We start from the raw sequence: 23191 nt of genomic DNA, 5'->3' as shown, positions 1-23191 counted from the left end.
ATAAGTGTGATTGAAAAGAAATTTAAGGTGTAGTATATAAAAATTCTGTACTGCTTATTTTTTACAAAATTGGTTTAAGAGAGAGGTGATGCATTTAGAGTGGAAAAATCTGGTGAAAATCGTTGGGAATACCACGTAGATAAGTGTGATTGAAAAAAATTCGAGGTGTAGTATATAAAAATTTTATGTTACTTATAGAGTAGAGAATTTTTAAAAAATTTGTTTAAGAGAGAGGTGATAAATTTATAGTGCTGATTGAAAAGAATTCGAGATTTATACAAACTACTGCATACAATACACACAACCAATTACTTCTCATGTATCAACTAAACTAAAAGCATTGATATTCATAAGGTGGTGAAATTAGGTGTAAGTACGAATTAATATAAGTGAAAAGAACGTGAGTCAGTGTACTACTATATTATAAAAATTGAATTTTATACTATAATGTAATTGTATCATCTAAATAATGGAATTAACAATTTTCACCAAGTACATATTAAAAGATTTAAATGTAACTTCACTCAAATGAAATTAAACACTTTTGTTCATACATAAATATTCTTTCCCAAATATTGTAAGTGCAGCAAAATTATTATTACTACTTGTTAATGTACGCGAATATCGCTAAACTAACTATCATTATCGTAATATGTTGCGGCTAATTTTACTCAACACTTTATCCCTGCGTAATCGCAGCTAGGCGATTCAATTATCCATTGTTCCTTAATTTCATAATATCCGCTTCCTCAAAGGAAGCCTTTGCTTTCCAGGCAGCTGGTGTGTTGTATAATGCTGAGGCTTCGACCAAGTTTTGCTGTAATAAGTTCCCTTACATTCTCTATTATTTCAGAACGCTGCCTCCGCCTCATGGTTGGAGCACGACTGCTTTGAAGTAAAAGGGTATACCAAAGTAGTCGATAATTTATCAAATACACGCAGATCAAATTATTTTAATTAGATGAAAATATTAGGTAGCTATTTTATTTTTTAAGCGACATTAGGATTTTAATGACTGTGAAATGCCTGGTCACCTGTTGTTCTTCGAGGATGGAATAATAAGGCTATATTTTGATATGTTAATGATTCAATTTCCTCCTATTTTTCTCTACTGTTCTCTATTTTTTCTATTTTTCTCTAATTTCCTTTATTTTCCACTATTTTTCCTATTATTCTTCTCTCCTAATTTTTCTCATCTGCAATATCCATTATAGACAGTTGAAGCGACATTAAATATCGATTAGAAGAATAATAATAATAACTACTACAAATTCTATTTCATTAATTAACAGTTAGATGCAAATCTACAACGTTATTACTTTATGCTACTGTTATTCAACTACATCACTTCATAAATTTGTTCTTTATTCACCTTTTCTCTTAACTATTATTCATTGTAGCATTTTTAAACAATCAATGAAATTCACTCAAATAAAATTCAACTCCATTTACTCACTTATCCACACTTTTATCTGCACTTATATTTAAACATTCTCATACTTTTATAAATTCACATTTAATGTCCCATCAACTACCTGTAACAATTACTAAGTAGCTCCAGCTGTGTTCATGGAACCAAGAGAAACCAGAGAATCACGTTTGTCCTGGTCTACCAATGAGCGCAATCGATCAATTTGCAAGTCGTCCTATAGGTTACTCTCCTTCCAATTTCCATTGGAACCGCAAGAATGCATTACATCGAGCACGAGCTTCCTTATCTGAAGAACTGTAACGCTGCAGGCTTTTATGATTTTCCTTTCGTTATCAGCTGCGCAGAGTCGAACGTTCCGAAGGATGGGAAACGGATCGTCGCGATTCGCGTTTGCATACGGAGTTCGATCGATGAAAAGCCTGCGTCGCTACGCGTTATGCTGCTCGAGAGAGCGTAGAATGGATGGAAAGACGAATCACGACACCATTTGCTTGACAGTTTCCGATGGAACTGATGATTCTTCGTCAATTCGAAGTTCCATCGATTTGAAAGCTTCGGGATCTTCCCTTTTTGCACTGGAACGCTTTTTTCCTTTCCCTGCTTTTTCCAATCCGACGTAGAATTTTATGCTTTGGGGAGAAGCGCGAGAGTACGGTATGGTTTTTGAATACGTTGTCTGTGAACTGTGGATGATTATGCAAGTTTCTCTTTGTATGGACAGGATTAGAAAAATGTGTGGCTAAATTTAAATATTTTGTACACTTCTGTAGCTTTTTGCATATTGAAATTCCTCATAAATAGATAAAAATTTTCGATCTAATTACCTGTATAATTCATTTTGATTTGGTGGTCAAGGGATTTGGAGGTATCCTTTGATTTAGCAAATAAATCTATAATTGTACTGAAAAGGACTTCTACTTAAAAAAAATTACTACCCCTGGCAAAAGGTTTTTGAACAAACCCATCGAGATGAAGTTATTGTAATTTTTTAACTGTGAAATGCTATCGTATGAGTATAAAACATATGAGAATATTAAATTACTTTAATATTGTACTATTTTACATTTTCAAAAACTACAATGTTTTTAACTAACTTCCTATTCTTGCATTTGATTGAAAACTTTCTGCCAAGGTATTTTTATTTATTTATTAGTTTTTTAAATTATACTAAACAATAGTATTTGTAAAATAAGTATCTACTTCATACTTGAATGTCTATTTTTATTTTAAATACCCCCATCAATTCATGTCAATTTCTTCCACACTTTGCAGAAGGTTCAATATTCGTTAATTTTCTAGAATTTATTATTCTATAATAATAGAATAATAACTTTTATAGAATATGCTAGAATATTAAATTTCCATGCACCTTTAAGTATTATTCATTTCGAATATATTTTAAACGCTGAAACTTTAACGCTACTTTTAGAAAACTAATTAACTTAAGTCCACTGATGGATTATCACGAATGGTAGAATTAAAAAAGAAAAATGTTGAAGGATTCAAATGACTATTAAGATTGTATTGGCGATAAATTTAATGGAAAAGGAACGTAAATTACTGAACCAGCGCCAGCGTTGGCATTCGTTCATTGTATTTACCTTATTCTACTGTGCAAGTAGAACACGTCGTTATAAGTCGGACATTGCTCTTCAAACAGACGACTTATAAACGATAAGCTCCAAATTGCTAATTTGCAATTGTGTTGTATTTTCAGAGCAAAGACATCTGATAAAAGTGTTCTACAACTATTTTTTATTTTAGAAAAATGTTGGCGTCAAAAATATGTGATAATTACAATGCAAGAAGCATTTTGCTTAAATCTTAAAAATCTTTCTAATCATTTACTCTCTTCGATCTACACAGAGAAATAAATTCAAGAAACAATTTTCATTGGAAAAAATATCTCTTTAAATATGAAAAATATGTGCAAAATCCTGAAAATTTAGTTTTTCATTTTAACTTTATTATTCTCAATTTTTTCCCCTTTTGCAACGACCTATATTTCATCACTTATGTCTTACTAACAAATAAAAAAGTTTCGTTCATCTGATACCTTTGGTTTTGATTGCAAAACTGCTTGAACTACAGCTCGCAAATGAAACGATGCAAAAACTGTTTAACCAAAACAGTGTTTACGATGAAGTTCGTCAAAGAAAGGAAAGGTATCGAAACTGTGCAAATGAAAATTGTTTGCAACTCGATTACACGGTGGAATAATGAGGCACAGAGGTTGCTATAATTGGACGAATTCTCAGTGGCATACCACCGTGATTGGGGAGAATCTATCTTCGCTTAAATTATCGAACTGTGAGCTATCATAGTAAGCCCAGAAGTATTCAAATGAGCATGAATTTGAATATCAATGGGAGAGTTGGATTCTCTTCATTAGAATAGCAAATAATAAATAACATACAAGAAAATAAAGTTACTTAAACTTGAGATAAATATAGAATAATAATTAATTCCTATTAATATTGAATTTTTAATTTCAGAAATATGTAGTAATACTCAGAAGCTTACTTATTATATTTCATAATATTTTATTTTGTATTATTATATTGTGTAAAATATTACACAATTCAGATGCAATGTCAATGTCGATTACACAAACTTATATGTTAAATCTGTGTGTCATCTTTTATGAACTATGTGTAAGAAATTTTTTCTATAATAATTTGAAACGAAGAAAATAGTTGTATATGAAAAATGCTACAAATTTTTAACAGAGTTTTGTTTCAATTTTATATTAATGTTGGTGAAGAAGTTACCTTTTCAATTCTTTTTTCAATTGTAATTAACTTCGATTCCCAGTAGACCTGTAACGTTTGCTGTTCTGATTGCTGTCAATATTAACCTACTTATGTTTGCGTCACTGTTTCGCGAAATCTCGACTCTAATAATCGATTGAAGCCTGACTCGTCCCTGGCGATACACGAGTGAACGCATTCGAAATTTGCATCACTACTCCGATAAGTGTTCAATTCAAAAATTTCAATTTTTTCAATTTTTCTTTGTTGCAGATAAAAAATATTCTAAAATGAGAAAAGATATAACAGACTCTACAATCTCAGTTAATTTACAAATTGAAAATTTTCAGTATCGAAAAAAATCAAAGAATATTATCTAATCTGAAAAATTTGTAATGGAAGATCGTAATGGAAAAATTGAACACACGTTACAATACAAAATATATAAATTTAATTATAGCATGATCTCCATCTCTTCTTCTTTTTAAGAAATCTCAATATTTCGAAAAGATTAATATTTTTACTTTTTGTTCTATTAACAATAATTCTTTCTGTGATAATATTTCAACCACAAAGAAAAAAAGTATGTTCCATATTAAAAATTTCATACAATTTCATCTTCTCATTACTCAAAATAGGAATACAAAATCTCGAAAATGAGCGCACTTAAAATTTAAATAGACAGGGATTAAAGCATCTTGTTTCAATAGCTGCACGAGAAACCTCACTGCAAACTGATGATAGTTTATTCAAGCGAGGAATTATTTGCCGTGCAATATCCGATCCTATTCCAGAGCTATAGGATAGGAACTATGAATTGTGTTCGTATCACAGGCCTAAAGATAAATATTTCAAAGTGATTTGCCTGGAGAGCGAGGAAACTCTGTTGGTATTTGATCGAAACCGCAATTATTCATTTCATGTGCGAGCTGCGCGGATACAAACGCCAGTTAACCGATGCAAATGAATATTTACCAATTAGAACGTCGAGAGGCGATTCTGATACATATTCATTAATAAATAAATGTTTTGATTCCTTTACAAATATTTCATGACAATTCAGTGGAGAACCATTTGTAAGTTTTGTCAGCTTTTAATCTACAAAAATAAAGAGTGGGACTATACTACTTTAATATAAACAAATTATTTACAGATTTTTGATTTACCACGTAAGATTAAGAGATTTAGGTTTTAAATTATTTTCTGTATAAAATGAATAAAAAATAATTGTCACTGATTTTAAGGGTGAATTTACAGGGTTGCTAAATTTTGTTGCAAAAATTGTTCTACGTTAATGGCGTCCTTTCTAATGTTCAAATTTTTCTCTGCCTTGTGCAGGTAGCTTGTCGAAAATATTACAGGAAACTCTGCAAACGAGTTGACCAGTATGTCATTCGTGCGTCAATTAAAATATTAAGCAATATTTATACCGTGAAGGCACTGGTGTGCCAGTAATAGGAAACTAAGTCCATATTAATATTCCGTCGCGGGAGTTCATGGAAGTTAGCGAACCGAGTAATTCACCAATATTACGATAATTTGACAAAATTTACGAGTAGAAATTTGGCATCCATTTACAAACCACTGAGTGTGTTTCAAGTTCCACTTTTCCATGAATACGACGACTCGAATGGAAGATTTAATTTGTTTATACAGATGCATTCGAGCACCATTTAAATTTAGTTGACATTATACAACGTTATGAATATTGCTAAATATTATTTCCCTTCAGACCACTATTAAATCGTATATTTTTATGATTACCTTTTCCAATTGATTAAGTTAAATAAATTAGATCAAAATTTGTTCTTCTTTTAGTGGTTTAATATTTTTAGAAGGGTTGTTGTGTAATGTTATTTACAAAACCTGAAATTTATGAGAAACGCTTTATGTCTTCGCTTGAAAGTCTTTGAAATTTCTAAAAGGAAAATTATTGAAATCTATGTACTCGAAATTAATTAATAATAGAAGTACTTGACAAGTGTTATAGGTATAAATTTCTGAAAAATTGTAGTTTTTTTAAATGCATGCTTCATTTATAAACGAAGTATTGAGAAAGCTGTTTTGTCTAACAGTAACACTAGTGACACCTTTGGGATGTCTGACAAATGTGTTCTTCTTGCAACAAGAGTTAAGTAATTCTGTAATATTGCTGAAGTTAATTATTAATGTAGCTTTTAAAAAAAAGGATCTACCAGATATTTGTACTTAAACAATTTTCTCCCCTTTTTTCTCTTCAATTGTAAAATACAGAAACGAATGTAGAGGTTTCACAAATTTAACAAATAAAGTTTCGTCTGGTAATCTTTTACGAGTTACATACTTATGGCAGAACATTTTATTTTTAATGACGAATTAACTGTCACAACTTCTTTTAAAAATCATCGATTTCATCGTATTACTTACAGCCACTTAAACTGCACTCGCGAATTTTGGATGCTGGTAAGTCACAACTTATTTTACTAGCGACCACATATGTACCATAGACAGGTACACAGGATAGATTAGATATTGAGGGTGCGAACACGTTACTGTCACGACATGTGAAATTAGCAAAATTATATATTACAGCAAAATTGTTTTATAGTGTAGAAAAACAAGTGTAAAACAAAGGAAAAACATTGGCTCACACTATAGTGTTATTATAGTATGTAACATGGTTTCACGTGATGTGAAAACAATTTGTTCTCAGATTAAGGTAATCACTTTATATGGTATAGTAAATTTATATTAGGTCAAAAATTTTCCTTTGTTTTAGACCTATTTTTTTATAATATGAAACAAATTACCTCGGTCCAAGATGATCCAAGATGATCCAAGATGATCCAAGATGATCCAAGATGATCCAAGATGATCCAAGATGATCCAAGATGATCCAAGATGATCCAAGATGATCCAAGATGATCCAAGATGATCCAAGATGATCCAAAATGATCCAAGATGATCCAAGAGTCCCACCAGTGGATTTCGAGGAGGACCCACGACGAGTGAGACACTCATGTCTTCTCCAGGGGTATTTATACTCTCTTGAGGAAAATGGGGAACCACTCAGAGAAGTTCTTCGAGTGGTGAGAATTCCAAGAGTAATATAATAAACAATATTTCGTGAAAAATTGATACTTTCCATTAAATAATCACTGTAATTGATTACAGTTACATTAACAATTGATTGTTAATAACAATCACTGGCAGTGTCTGATGCAATTTATTAACATTTATAATTCTTAGTTAAAGAAATATTAAGAAATTTTCAAGAATTGCGAGACTAATCGAACGAAGAATAACATACGAAAATTTAATAAATTCCACAATCGTTAGTTAATAATTATAAATGTCAATAATTTGTACAAGTACACACTGTATGTGATTGTTGTTAACAATATGTGTAACAAAAATCGTTGCTGAGATGATTATTTTACGGAAAATATCAATTTTTCCAAAAATATTGTTCGTTAGATCAATCTAGAAATTCTTACCACCCGAAGGACTTCTGTGATTGGCTCCCCATCTTCCCCGACAAAGTATAAATACCTCTGCAGGAGCACTGAGTCTCTCAGTCGCCGCGGGACCTACTCAGGGTCCACTGGAGGGACTCCTGGGCCCTGGACCACTCTGGACCTTGGACCATTTGGGACCCTTGGATGTCTGGACTCTACTGGCCACTGGTCATCTTGACCAATGGTCATCTTGACCACTGGTCATCTTGACCACTGGTTATCTTGACCAATCTTGGACACTGGTCAACCTGGACTATTTGTAAGTTTTTGCTCAAATTTTAAATTTGTTTTAACTGTTTGTTTTGACTCTACTGGCCATTGGTCATCTTGACCACTGGTCATCTTGACCACTGGTCATCTTGACCACTGGTCATCTTAACCACTGGTCATATTGACCAATCTTGGACACTGGTCAACCTGGACTATTTGTAAGTTTTTGCTCAAATTTTAAATTTGTTTTTTCTGTTGCACCTGCTTTGTATGTTCCCTGTCCCTCTCTGCTATTTTCCTTATTTTATTTGTACCCCCTCTCATCCAGACGCCTAATGTTACCCTTTCCCTCTCTACTATCGTTGACGTCTGGATTCAATAGAATTTATATTTATTCAATTTTTCTAGATTTTTTAGAATTTATTTTTATTCCTTATACTTGCCTCTCATTCGTGTCTTTGGCTTACAAGGTTTAAGTTTAGACTTTAAGATTTATGAAAAGGAAGATCGATGGAACTTTGTTCCTATCTATCTCCCTGTGGGTTTCTAATTCCACCAAGCGGCTTGCCATCAGATGGTCAGACCCAGATCTCAATATATTTGCAAAATTACGACGTTATAATTGCTTGTTTAGAATATAAGCATGTTGAATTTGAGGCCTTATTATTTCAAAATAAAGACAGATCGAACAGTACGTTATAGGACATTTTGTGCTCCAATTTGGATCTCCTACCATCCCTTAAAATATCGCAGGCTGTATTCGGTACACTCTGTATACTATTCTGTCCTATTATTTTTACATATCATTCTTATAGTATTTAATGCATATACTCTTTATACTCTTCATATTTACACATTTCCTTTAAGTTCCTAGTTCCTATTCGTGATTTTTCATATTTCTGGTAGCATTTGACTCTAATTCCTGCCACTCGTAGCATTGCAATCTTACTTCAAACTGCATCGATAACATTGGCGTGATAGGAAAATGGTAATGGTGGCTCGAGAACCACCTGAATGTGTGACACAAAAATACATTGGTCGATAGGTCTATCCTATAAGGTAACTGTCCCAGTAAGTGGATAACCGAAGAATGTTTATCTTGAGACTTGAATTGCATTTCAGATATTAAATATACTATTTTATGATAGTGTTTCTTGTTTTCTATTAGCAGTACTGGGTTTTATTGAAATCTAAGCTTAAAATTATATAAAATTAGCATTAGTGCTCAGGTACCAGGACATGGTCGACTACTGAGGCATTTACCTTACTTGATCGATGCTTGCAGCGTGTTATCAGCGGTACTGGGAAGAATTCTTCCTGTATTGTTCGCTAGATAGAGCCACCTCATAAGCTTTCTGCAAGTAGAAATGGCTAGTGTGACGACAGACAAGATATACATACTGCAAATTTTTATGGAAATTTCTGTTTATATAATCGCATTTAGAGAAGTAGCATTTAATTGAAAATTTGTTTCACCTTTCCAAATAGTACAAAATGTATTTAACTTGTATTATTTTGTACATTTTTCCATGGTATATGGATTCTCTACCTTTTTATATTTTAAAATTTCTAAAATAAGTACATTGATATTCATAGTTTAATTATTATTTTAGTATAATTGATATTACACGTTCTAAGGAACCAATTAGTTAAAAAAGTACTCAGAAATGATTTCTTTTCTGTGTTACCAAAGTCGAATTTTGTAAATATCAACTTAATCCTAATTTAAACGAGTAAATATCGTTTACTAGGAATGCTAACTACGTCACAAATAAATTGAATAATTACTTTCTGAGATACCACTGAAAATCATGAACCCCATCTGCAACTTGGGTCGTTTACGACCCCTACCTGCTTCTACCTTATTTAAAAACAATAAGCTACCATTCAGCAATTAAAGCCATTGGCTATCATTCCAGAAACTTGAAATAATGTTTAAGAATTATTTGGAATCTTTTAAAATACAAAAATATAAAACAAATCTACATGAGTCTAGTTTACAGACAGCACCAGTAAAAATAAGATAGCAAGCAAAGGGTTAATAATTAACCAGAAGATTAACCAAATTTTTCACTCAATCTAACAATCACTGAGAACCAGAACTTCTGACATTGAAGTACTTCAATGTTCCACTAACAATAAATTCCTAAATCGTCTCATCTCTCCCAGTTCTATTGCTCGAATGACGACATGCAGTCTCAATTCAGGAAGTAAGCGAAGTGGTTGCTAGGTAACAGGAGGGGATAAGCCAGCAAGCTCGGGTATTTGCACGTGCTTCTAACATAAGAAAATGCCAGGAGCACGTGAACATAACATGTAATATAGTCTCAGTACGTATTACTCGAGACAGGTCAGGTAGAAGACGTAGATCATGAAAGCACACAAACATTTGCAATCCAGTTTGCTTGTTTGCTGCATGTAATGGACATAATATTTTTCTAACGCACTCCACAATTCACACCTAAGACGTGTCTGGAGTGTGTCTGACTCGGAGACTTATTCTACTGCTGGCGTGCACTGGCGAGGTCAGTGAAACAATGGAAGTAGAATAAGACTGGAACGAGTCAAGTCAGACACAGCTCACGTGCATCGATCGATCGCCTGTGATCTATCATTTTCACTGATTCTCACTTGAGAATGATTTAAGTGAGTGCTTCTGAATTGAGGCTTATAATGCATCGAGCGATGTTTCCCAGAAGCAAGTGAAGAAGATTCGTGGAAAATGAAATTGAAAGATAATAGTAAAGTCGATGAGATGTGTAAAGGTTTTGGACATCTTTGGCTGCCATTTTCATTCCTTTACTGGAGCCATGAATGGCAGTGTCAAATTGAAAGCAGAAAAAGTGAAGTGAAAAGTGTGCCTCGAAGTGGCTGTAGAGAAGAAAGAAGGAAGAAGAAGATGAAAGGGGGTGAGTGATTAACATTGCGATAAGAAATCAGAGCTCAGTTTGGAAAATTCGAACTTTGAAATTCCTTCGCTATTTCTAGTAACTTTAAAATAAAATAGTTAATTTTTTTAAATCTTCTGTATCCCCTAAATAATCGTGAGCCACTCGAACATTGCAAATCTACGATTATAATAAAATTTTCAAGACTATAAAGTCGAACTGAGGCTTCTGCTGTGGATTCAGTTATCACTTCGATCTTTTCAAGAATTATGAGTACAATTAAAAAATTTAGCTTTGATTTTGTGTTTCAATATTTTAGTGCTTTATTATTCATGAGTACAATTGTTCATAAAATATCTTACTCTCCAGCACAGATGCATTGTTACTGTTGCTAGTAAAGGTGGGTCTACACTACATGTTGTACATATAACAAAATTATATGATTTTCCAGAAAATAAAAAAGAGACATATATCTCCTCTCTTTTTTCTGTTTCCTGAAAAGGTATACAACTTTGTTCTATAACACGTAGTGTAGACCCACCTTAATATATCGTAGGATACATTATATTAATGATTAGAGAACATTCACTTACTGATATCACGTTTTTTAATGTTCGAAAATAATATTCTATGTTTTAAACTTATGTTCCATTATATTCTAATATAGAACGAAGTGCCTCTAACTTTTACTCTACTTTCGTCAAAAATATAAATTACCCAAAAATTATCTATAACATTCTTCATTATCCTTAAGTTTTTAAAATTTCTTCAATTGCTTCTCATAATAATTTATAATAACTTTTCTAAAAGCTGTTCTGCCAGTAAGTTCGATAAACGTTATCCACATAAAGATCGTGCAAAAAGCTTATTAACTTCGGGAAAATTTCTGTCTAATAAGGATGCAAAAAAGAACTGCACGAAGTTACGTGATAGAACTTTCTAAGAGCCATTACTTTGCATACGGTGCTCTGAATGAAAGTTTGCAAGTGCAGTTTGTGGGCGTAACTGTTCTTGGTACTATTCCAATGGATATTCGTGTAAGCTTAACACAATATTCAGAACTGCTGTTCTAACTTTAATAGGAACTAGAACAGACTTCTTCGATGAATTTTTTCTTGACAAAAGTGATATATTCTTTGACGAACATCGATAAAATTTATATACATTATTTCTATATACTCAGGCATTCCTTTAATTTACAAATATTTTACTATATTTAACTCTTCATTTTTCTTCTAGTAATTACGAAACAAAGTAACTTGCTTGTTGTTAAAAATTAAAACTTTGAGAAATATGAAACCTAATTAATTTCTCTTTGGAACGAAGCTTATATTATTAAGTGTATTCCATTATAAGAATTTCAAAAGTGAAGTATTTGTCAGACTCTTCATAAGAATGAAATAAAGAATTATATAACTTTCTATTTAATTTTTCTTAAATTTCCAATACTTTTGAAGTAATTCTTCAGGGGACTCTCCAACTACTCGATATTTAAAACTGAAGTTATCGAAAAACTTTTAGGTACCCAGGGAACGAAGATATAGCTACCAGACGTGCATCTCGGAGTGCAAACAGTAAAAAACTTACAAACTGGATGTTTACCATTCTTTTACCCCGACGAGCGTAAGAAATTTTTCCAATTAACGATATCATTAAAAATAGTAAGACTAAAATATGTACATAATACAAATCGTAAAACCAAAGTTATCAAAAATAGTTAAGTATAATTATTTCTTAGGAATATTATTTGTCCTTTAGAGGTACATTCTTTTACATTTATTTGAAGTGGACTCTGAATGGAATAAAAAGAAAAATGTATAGTATATCTGAAATTATGACTATTATAAATTATTTTAAATAATAGATTACTAGCTCCAATATTAATTTTAATGGAGTACTGTTCTATACTTTAGTCTTGTCTCTTTAAAAAATTGTCTGAATATAGAAACATTATTTGTATCTTATTACAAACATTTGTCCAGTCTGTTAGCAGATCCAGACGTACGTACTTGCTATTTGACAGACATAGACTGCATTCTAGCTCGCAGAAATAAGTAGCTTAGTCTCCATTAGTCTAATGAAGAAATGAATAATTCACAAATCGTCTTGCTCTAATTCTACGCCTATGCACTTATTAAGGTGGGTCTACACTACATGCTATGTAACAAAGTTATATAATATTTTAGAGAACAAAAAAGAGAGATGATGAAAAGTATACATATATCTCTTTTCTGTTTTCCAAAAAGTTATGTAACTCTGTTATATGACATGTTGTAGAGACATATAAGATTTAGACTCATCTTTAGCTTCGTTGCTGGCATAAATTTATGGTAGAGACAAGATACTTGCTAGATTTCAAGATTTTTGTAACATTATTTCTGTTGAAAATTATTTTTTGTGGGATATTATATTGTATGTATTTTAAAATAATACTAAATATTTTTTACCATCTTCCACTATGGAAGTGGGAACCTGTTTCTAATGCAGTTGTCTCATATTGACGACTGCAATTGCTTTCCTCAATGCAACGATAAATCGTACGAGGTGGTCGCTGAATCGATACAAATAGATGATACGAATACGACTTCGAAATAATGTAAGTGGTACCTGATTTTCTCATAATGATATCTTATAATTACCTCCCGTAATTACGTAATCTCGTTGTTGGTATTCTTGTAGGATCTTAATTAGATCGTTGTTTGCTTCTTCTTAACAGTTTCTCTTTTAAAAACTTACACAACATTTTTAATTAAAATTGAAATCTTAGCTGGAAAATATTTTCGTAATAATTTAAAATCTAGTTTCTTTATTATATCTATTTCTTGTTAATAAGATTGCTCCTCTTGAGATATAAGCTTATTAAATTTTATTAGCGAATATCAATTTATTTTTAAGAGCCCTCAATTTTTAATCGTTCTTTTATAATTTAGCCTTATGTATTGGTAATATTAACTAAGGAATAATACACGTGTTTATGTAACAATTGGACCACTGATTACAAAAATAGTGTGAGTATATTTCTGGAAAGAATCAAGAGAAAGAATAATTTACATGCAATGCAATAAAAAGAAATTTTATTTTAAGTTCAGAAAGAATGGACTTCCACCTGTTTCATAACAACTCTATAATTTCTGAAATTTCTCGTGATGGATGGTACATAACTTTCCAATATCCTTGCATCTGTTTTTAAAATTCCTGATCCAAGTGTCTACTATTACCTATCTCCAATAACTGAAAGCATTAACATCTCTTAAAAAAAGAATATTCTCACAGCCATCACCTCTCTCAAACCAAACAAACAAAAAATATTATCTCAGCCCAGTTCAATTAAAATCCACAACAAGCAAAGCGTATCTCTTCGCGAACAGTAGCAGTTAATATCCCAGATGCCATGGTACAAAAATAACCAGCAGCATAACGTTTAATACAAGAACCAACGACTCCATCAATTTTCCAGCCCACTGAGGATCAATTCCACCAACTTCCCGTTTCTTTACCCTCGAAACTGTCAGATAAAAAGTTTCACGCGTTTCTCTTTGCAGGCGCTGCTTAGACACGAAGAACATCTCGTTTCTCCGCGTGCAGTTCCGCGATGGCACGTACCTCAAGGAAACCATCCTGGCCTGGGACAGTCTCCTCGGTAAGGAAAAGTTTCTCAAAAGATGTCTTCGCGTTCGAGCTATTTCCCTGCCGCGCTGTAAGTGGCTAATAGGAGGTGGCTGGAAAAATAAAGTGAAATCGCGGCAGAGTTCGAAAGTAGGAACATGTGCAGGAAGTTCAGCTGGAAGAGGCGAGGGCGATAGAAAAGTTTGCGAGGGAACGAGCGGGGATTGGAATTGGAATTCTGGAGTAAAATCGATTGCTTGAGGCTCGTGGGCTGTTTTACTCCTTCTATTATAAAACAGTGTCTGATTTAAAAGACTGATTTAGGAACCTTATGAGAGGAAGATATAGAGGGATTTGTATTTTTACCTGAAGATAGTTTGTGCAAGATTAGTGGGGTGGTATATTCACAGTTGCAACCTTGTTTTGAGAAACTGACAGTACTGATGAAATCAGTATGTATCATATATATATACCAGTAGTGTATAAATTGAATTTTAATAAGTTGGTGGAAGTGACTTTGCATAAATTATCCTTCAAGAAAAAGTTAGGTCGAAACAGGGAAATATTCCGTCTATTTCTTTTTCTCCTCCAAGTTTGGAATACTATTTCTGTGGCTGTGAGGCAAAAGGACTTCGAGTTGAGGCCATAATTGAGATCTAGAATTAAGAATTTATATCTTCAGAAAGAAGGGAGGGTATTAAAGGACTATTTTTACTTAAAAATAAGAGTTCAAGAAGTCACAAAACCATAAGACAGTACTGAAGTTGAAAACTTTAAAAGAGAGTATATGTTTATTTTTTTGAGCAGCAGATGATCAGATTTTTATTTGTTATTAGACTTCAGGTTTTATAGAGACAAATTTACGTACAAAGTATTACTACAAAAAATAACTAATAATTTTTTTAAATTAAACTACATAATATATTTAGTATATAAATTATACTAGACTAATGAGAGCGCAAAATTATGAGCCCTCAATAATAGTATTCAAAATACACATTCCTATAAGGAAACACAATCTACACTGTACAATAAAGGTTAACTTAATTACACTTATATACTAGCTATTATAATTATTTAAACAGTAGGTACATAAAAATGAGCTTCTAATTTCCTTGAATTTAATACAAAAATTAAAACATCGTCAGAATTTGACAGAATGAATTGTAATTTGAAAATTTCATTGTCAAGTTGTCCAAGCCACTTACTTGATTATTCAGATTCATTTTATAACATGAAGATACATGATTATATATTCGATTCACTTGGTGACGCGACGTCACTGCTACGATCAACTTGTTGCACTGTGTATGGGCCCTTCCCGATGACACCCTTCCTTCGAACAGGTTTGCTCGTCAAGGTACGTTTCAAGTGTGACAGAAAATGTCGGTTCAGCAAACAGTACAGGACGAAATTCGCTGAACTGGCTATCGCGCTGAGGAGAGTCGCGTACATTCGAAACCTATGCAAACGTGTAACCATAACTGTTAATATTGAGCTAAAATACGAGATTCGACAAATATTCATAATCCCATTGCTACTATTAAATTACTGATTCAATCAGAATCAAAAGTACAATCATGTCGTGATTATTTATTATTCATGAGAGGATTAATAATGTCCTTTGATTACAACAGCTTCGATTACTTCCTGTGTTCATTAATCGTGATTACTGATGAGTGATCAGTAATCAATGATTACTGATTTTATTTTAATTATAATTAGAATGCAGATTTTCATGCAATTTCGTGTTTTCTTTCATCTTTCTCCTGAAAGATAACAGAAAAGGACTTAGGCTACTCTGGCTCTGAGGTACAGATAGAATCATCTGATATGAGATTTGTAGCCAAAATTGTATTACAGAATTTGACTTGGTACATTTTACACATTGCAATAACGTGACAGTGCTTAAATACTTATGCACACCAATATATTTACATTTTTAAATTTTATAACTATTCTGTAAGTGTTCATACATTTCAAATTTCCATAAATTTTGATATTAATATCCATGAATAAATTTCCATAAGATTTGAAATGGAAATAACAACGTAAGATTTCCATAAATCTCCAATCTAGTTCTAATCTTCAATAATCCTCATTAAATCAAACCACGTTTCGCTGAACTCTATCAGTAACCCAACTGAAAAGCGTTTAAAAGCTCTGAAACGTGAAAGAACTTTTCTGACAACTTTCTTCACACAAGGAATTCCCATTACTCGAAGCTGCTCCGCGTGTCCTGTTTATTAATGCAAAAAGCGATGCGCTCACCCTTCCATATACTGTTCCGAAACCTTGGTTGGGTCTCCCCCATAGAGGAGGGACAAGGCGCTGCGCCGCGATGCCAAATGAGTTGGCACCTCGCCCACGAGGAACACGAGCACGACGCCAACCAACATGATGGTCATCCGCGCTTGATCCTGAAGAACGACGACAGGTTAAGCGGTAAAACAGAATGTTTCGATGATAAGGGTGATTTATACGCGGTATGAAATAGAGAGGGAGACTGTGCCAACGTTGGCTTCCTATGAAGTTTCTTCTTATTCCATTCTGTGTGGTTAAGGGATCCTGGGAGAGGCAGCTGAGTTAGATAAGAGGATACACAGATTAGGACTGGTGTTTGTTCATAATAGTGTAGTAGATATAGTGAGTGTTTGAAGGCAAGTGTTAAAAATATTAACATATTAGGTGTTATGTTACTCATGTGTAGGTTAAATTTTAGGATGCAGGTTAGGAATATTAAGATATTGATATTGAGTAACTTGTGTTACTTTTATGTAGGTGAGAATTTTACGTGATTGTAACTGTACCACTGACTAAAAGTATTAGGAAACTTGCTCTGTCACATCATATGTATTTGGAAAGTTTTGAACTTAGTAGAGAATTGCACTAAAATACATAAAATTTGCAGGAAATGTGTCTGACTTAGAGCTTATTCTACTGTCGATGGGAAGTAGCCTGGTTAGACACAGAGAAATCAGTAGAATAGGTCCCAAATAAGGCACAGAGGAATCAGCAGAAGCAGGTTTCAGCCAGATACAGTGGAATCAGTAGAATAGATTTTATGTCAGACATAGAGAAATAAGTGGAACAGATTTCATGCCAGACATAGAAAAACCAATAAAATAGATTTTATATCGAGACACAATGAAATCAGTAAAATAGGTTTCATGTCAGACACAGAGAAATCAGTAGAATAAGTCCCAAGTAAAGCACAGAGGAATCGGTACAGGCAGGTCTCAGCCAGACACAGTGAAATCAGTAGAATAGATTTTATGTCAGACATAGAGAAATAAGTGGAACAGATTTCATGTCAGACATAGAGAAATCAATAGAATAGATTTTATATCGAGAGACAGAGAAATCAGTAGAATAGGTTTCATGTCAGACATAGAGAAATCAGTAGAATAAGTCCCATGTAAAGCATAGAGGAATCAGTACAAGCAGGTCTCAGCCAGATACAGTGGAATCAGTAGAATAGATTTTATGTCAGACATAGGGAAATCAATAGAATAGATTTTATATCGACACACAGAGAAATCAGTAGAATATGTTTCATGCCAGACATAGAAAAACCAATAAAATAGATTTTATATCGAGACACAGTGAAATCAGTAGAATAGGTTTCATGTCAGACACAGAGAAATCAATAGAATAAGTCCCAAGTAAAGCACAGAGGAATCAGTACAAGCAAGTCTCAGCCAGATACAGTGAAATCAGTAGAATAGATTTTATGTCAGACATAGAGAAATCAGTAGAATATGTTTCATGTCAGACATAGAAAAATCAATAGAATAGATTTTATATCGAGACACAGTGAAATCAGTAGAATAGGTTTCATGTCAGACACAGAGAAATCAATAGAATAAGTCCCAAGTAAAGCACAGAGGAATCAGTACAAGCAGGTTTCAGCCAGATACAGTGAAATCAGTAGAATAGGTTTTATGTCAGACACAGAGAAATCAGTACAATAAGTTTCACGTCAGACACAAAAAAATCAGCAAAACAACTCCCAAGTAAAGCACACAGTAATAAGTCAGTACAATAAAGAATCCCCAAAAAAAGTTTGAGAAGCGCTGCCATTTTCGCGTGACATCGCGTCGTTCCCTCGAATCGTTAACTCGCGTAACGAGATCCTTGGCAGACCTACCCTCAAGCGGTTCCCCTCCCTCACGTTTCTGTGCCGCAGCACCAGCTGTCTTCGCTTCAGCGTCTTCTTGACGGACTGGCACATGATCACGTTCGCCACCAGCAAAAGTACAGCCGGTACCATGCCGAACATCACGAACTGCAGCCAATTCTGAAGATCGTACACCCTGCAAAGCCAGGTTTCCATTCTATCGTGCGCTCGCTTGAAATTGGATTCATGGCAGGAATACCGAGAGCACGGAAACGTTGCCTGAGGCTTGCAAGGGAGATCAAAAAAAAAGAGCTCCCCGATCCTGCAGGAATTCCTCGAAATAAAAATACGCTGGTGGGATGAATACACGCCAGGAGGAAATGTGGGGCACGAGCCAGAGACGTGGATGGTTGAAATGATCCGATGTCAGGATGGGGATTGACTGTTACAAAGACTCCTGGACAACAGGTGGGAGAGAATTTGAAACTTTTGCAGAATTTGCAGCACACTTGCTGGGATTAAATGGTCCACGGTTTTATGAAAAGCGAAGATCGGGTATCGAATACGGTTTATTTGATTACATTGAATTACAAGGATGAAATTATTCTGGAATTAGCGAGCTTCAGTGGGTGTAATTTTTTTGATTTCCCGTGAGAATGATATTACTTCTGGGGAAAGGTTGAAGGGCGATGTTAAATAGCAAGGTAAAGGGCAATTGAGGTTCTAACTGAATAGTTTAATAAGTGGTTGAAAAAAGTATGCATTCACATGAATGAAATTCTGTACCACATGAAATTGTATGCTATGAGATTCTAGAAAGTAATTTAGGATTTTAAATTGCAAGAACTAATTATAGAGGAAAGTAATAACTGTGTTGTGATTTTACTTTCTTCTTCATTGCAGGCTTACCTATTATTTATAGCTACAATTCCTTTAAATGTTTCTACAAATTTTTAATTTAATCGTTTAACCATTTGTAAAGGTAATTCTAAATATCAAACTAAGACGTGAAATTTAATTCAGAATTCTATTATCAAGATACTAATGCTGAAATAACCTTTAAAGTATATGTGACACGTGTCTGACTTCCACTGTCTTATTTTACTAGCAGAGTGTCCAACTTTAATCGATAAATGTGAACTACTTGTAAACTGTTAGAGGAATGGAAAAATGATTCAAATAAGAAAATAATGATTTCCAGGGAGACAAAAGATGGTGTAATTATTTCTTCTGTAGGTGGACACGTGTAGGTCATACGAAGGTCAACATTGATCAATATCATCTAATACTGTCTCTAAGCAGTAGGTATCCAAATAATTATCTTCCAAACTCTCGATTTTCTTAAGTGAATCGATCGAATGGTTTTCGAGATCTGATGTCCACCGAATTTAAAAATCATATTTCAAGAAAAACACTTTTAAAGTTTTAGATATGTAATTCCTTCTGTGTCGTTTAAAGCTGTATAACTTTATCAATTTTTGAAACATCCATATGAGATTTTCAGGATACATTCTTGAAACCTGTAATTTTCCAAACATATAAGAAGCAAAAATCAATTTTTCAATTTACCTAGAAAGACGTAACCCTTTAAACCCTCTTTTCACTGACGCTCTACTTCCAAGACCACACAACCTTACGCCATTTGTACCTCTACTCACCACGAATGAAAGAATTTCGTAGTTATCAGATCCCCGTGCTCGTCGTACGTATAAATAAAGCAGTAAGACAGGTTGAACAGAACAGCGAAGCATCCAAAGGAAGTCATCAGCTTCCTCGCTAAATGATGATCGCAGAACTTCGGCGGTTTCCATCTTGGCAGGCTGTTAATCAAAGCGGAGCATCTACTTAAACTTTATTCCTCGCGCATGGGCAAACGCCAAGGGCAAGTGGGCGAAAGGAAGACAAGGTGGGCGAACGCTTAGGACAAAGTTCCCAGGCAATTATGAGTTCGAAAAAAGTTGAGGAAAAAAGTGATTGCAAGTCGTTACGATGTCGATAATGACGAAGTATATTAACGTCGATAATAATTAGCTGCTGCAGAAGTTGCGCTCGCTGTTCTAGGGAAGAAAGCATCCTGGTGATCCTTTTTCTGTTCTTGGAAGATGTATATTGAAGAAACAGTCTTTCGTCGATGGAAGATTTATCGATTATGTGAGACTGTTTTAGTGATTGTTAGTGAAAATGTGTTACTGTAATTTGATAGTTCTGTGCACCTATCTTGCACTATTATTAGTGGAGCTTGCAATGATTTTTTTTCCTCTACTCAGCTGTGATGGTTAAAAAAAAGATTATAAGTGGTCAAATGGTGATTATATTTTATTATTGTAAACTGTATGTGGATTATGTACACACAATTTTAATTTTTCTTGCATTTTATATTTGTATTATTGCTAATGTTTTTACTATAGAATAGAATCAGAATAATTTTTAAAGTAACAGTAAATTCATTAAAAAGGGTATTAAATTTTAATTAATAAAAAAGAAGAATAAATATTAATTGCAAAGGAGGAGAATAAATTTTAATCATAAAAAAGGAGAATAAACTTTAATTTTTACTAACGAACGAACTTATTCTTTTTTAACACTTGTAAAACGAAATGCAATTGTTGGCGATCAGAGAACTGGTTTGAAACACTTTGTAGAGTTTTAATGTCATCGTTACCTGCAGATGATTGCCAATCTGTCAATGGTCACGCAGACGGCAGCCCAAACTGTGACATTTGACGAGACAGAGACGACAGGAATGTAAACGAAGACGTCAAACTCGAGCCACCCCTTTTTGCACCAGAAGACACCCCTCGCCAGTCCAGAAAACAGTAGCATGAAGCAGGTGACGAGATCAGCGGCAGCGAGAACTACGAAAGAATCGATCAGAGTCAATTTCCATCGTCTCTGTCATCACTAGGCAAACGATCCTCTTTGTTCTTAAACCGTGGAGTCGTTTCGCTGATGGCTCCATCGACTTCAGAGAATCATTCTGAATATACTCCTTTCCACGATTATTCTGATTGCTGGTTTATTTTGCATTGCATACTTCTGTGGTTGTAAGGCAAAACGAACTGAAAACGAACTGTTTTGTGGAATTGTGTCCTCTTCAACCCTTATTTTAAGGTGAAATTCTTTTAATGCTCTTTTTCTTTCTGAAAATGTAGATCCTGTAGTCTAGATGTCAATTGAGATCTTCACTTGGATTTCTGGAAAATGTGACGTAGGTCGTTTTGACGTACGATCACAGAATTATTTGATACTGTATGTTGTATAATAGACTTCTTAGAATGCTATAGAAGGATGGAATTCAATTATCGACTTTGGAACTAAGTCCTAAGTGGATCAGAATGGATCAAATTTCAATTAGAGGAACTTTAGAAAAAACTTGAATTCTTAGAATTCTTAACATTCTTAGGATTCTTAGTATTCTTAGAATTTTTAGAATTCATAGGATTCTTAGAATTCTTAGGGTTCTTAGAATTCTTAGGATTCTTAGGATTCTTAGGATTCTTAGGATTCTTATGATTTTTAGAATTCTTAGAATTTTTAGAATTCATAGAATTCTCAGAAGTCTTAGATTTCTTAGAATTTTTAGAATTAGAATTCTTAGGATTCTTAGAATTTTTAGAATTCATAGGATTCTTAGAATTCTTAGTATTCTTAGAATTCTTAGAATTCTTAGGATTCTTAGAATTCTTAGGATTCTTAGAATTCTTAGAATTTTTAGAATTTTTAGAATTCATAGGATTCTTAGAATTCTTAGAATTCTTAGGATTCTTAGGATTCTTAGTATTCTTAGAATTTTTAGAATTCCTAGAATTCCTAGAATTCTTCTTTCCTTATTTCTTCTAAAAAATACGAACGTGGCACAAAGAAAATTCTGTTTCTTTCAAAGAACAATTTTATCTTTCTATCTCCCTTCTATTTCTTCCTAAATAAATTTGAAATTCAGATTCTCATATACCTACTTGCTTACGTAAAATGTAAAATATTCAGGAAAGACAAAAATGCACAGTACCACCGAGAAAAGAAAGTCAACTTGTTTTTAAACACTGTGAAGAGCGAAGCTGCAGAGAAACGAAGTTTTTCATATATGTTTCTTGTTATTGTTAAGCGAAAACGAAGAAACTCTTTCTCAGTGGAAACAGAGCGGAAGTTCCACAAGAGATTAAGCTGCTCGAAATCTAATCTTACCCGTCAAGTATGTGAACACGGATGCCTTAAAATTTCCATCGCAGAGGACACGAAGAATTAAAGCGTTCCCAACTATCCCGAGAAGGGAGACAATAGGAATCGCGACACTGTACACGACTATGCTTTGAAAAGTTGGCTCAGCTACCCAAAGACTGACGTCGTTGAAAATTATCTCCTCGTTCTCGCTCGAGGATCTGTAACAGGCCATTACCTTGGATTCATTAATTTGTAAATTAATTACGATCTGTGCTGTGATTTATGAGGAAAATTCGATAATTTGTGTCATTCTAACTATTATTATTTGTGGAGAAGCTTGAGATAAGTATTCAGTATTATTCATTTTTAGCTTTTGTTAAGCAGGATTGAGTAGGTGTTTTTATAAAATTGTGTTGGATAAATATTGGTAAAAAACAATTACAGGGAGGAATTAGGTTTAGTTAAGTATTTCGTCTAAGCAAAAATTATTTTAATCAAGTTTACTTAAATATTTCGTTGAAACAAAAATT

General features: G+C 33.5%; 1 protein-coding gene across 1 annotated transcript; it reads right to left on the bottom strand.

Annotated features, from left to right (window-relative positions):
* Nucleotides 1-15631: 15631 nt before the first annotated feature.
* Nucleotides 15632-22893, bottom strand: LOC143186675 (uncharacterized). The gene is made up of 5 exons (XM_076390382.1): nucleotides 22686-22893; nucleotides 21166-21358; nucleotides 18534-18699; nucleotides 16655-16803; nucleotides 15632-15845 (listed from the first exon to the last, which is right to left on the bottom strand). The coding sequence occupies exons 1-5, from the start codon at nucleotides 22891-22893 to the stop codon at nucleotides 15632-15634; spliced, it is 930 nt and encodes a 309-aa protein (XP_076246497.1).
* Between the last annotated feature and the right edge of the window lie 298 nt (nucleotides 22894-23191).

This window comes from Calliopsis andreniformis, unplaced genomic scaffold, assembly GCF_051401765.1.
Source record: "Calliopsis andreniformis isolate RMS-2024a unplaced genomic scaffold, iyCalAndr_principal scaffold0022, whole genome shotgun sequence".
Classification (NCBI taxonomy): domain Eukaryota; kingdom Metazoa; phylum Arthropoda; class Insecta; order Hymenoptera; family Andrenidae; genus Calliopsis; species Calliopsis andreniformis.
This window is presented reverse-complemented; position numbering and strand designations above follow the sequence as displayed.

What these genes read in the sequence shown, in the direction of transcription:
- LOC143186675 (XM_076390382.1), bottom strand. Translation starts at nt 22,893, where the DNA reads ATGGCCTGTTACAGATCCTCGAGCGAGAACGAGGAGATAATTTTCAAC. An exon ending in CGTGTTCACATACTTGACGG is followed by an intron (nt 21,359 to 22,685) that starts GTAAGATTAGAT and finishes ATTCTTTCGTAG; the next exon opens with TTCTCGCTGCCGCTGATCTC. An exon ending in GGGAGGGGAACCGCTTGAGG is followed by an intron (nt 16,804 to 18,533) that starts GTAGGTCTGCCA and finishes GTCGTTCTTCAG; the next exon opens with GATCAAGCGCGGATGACCAT.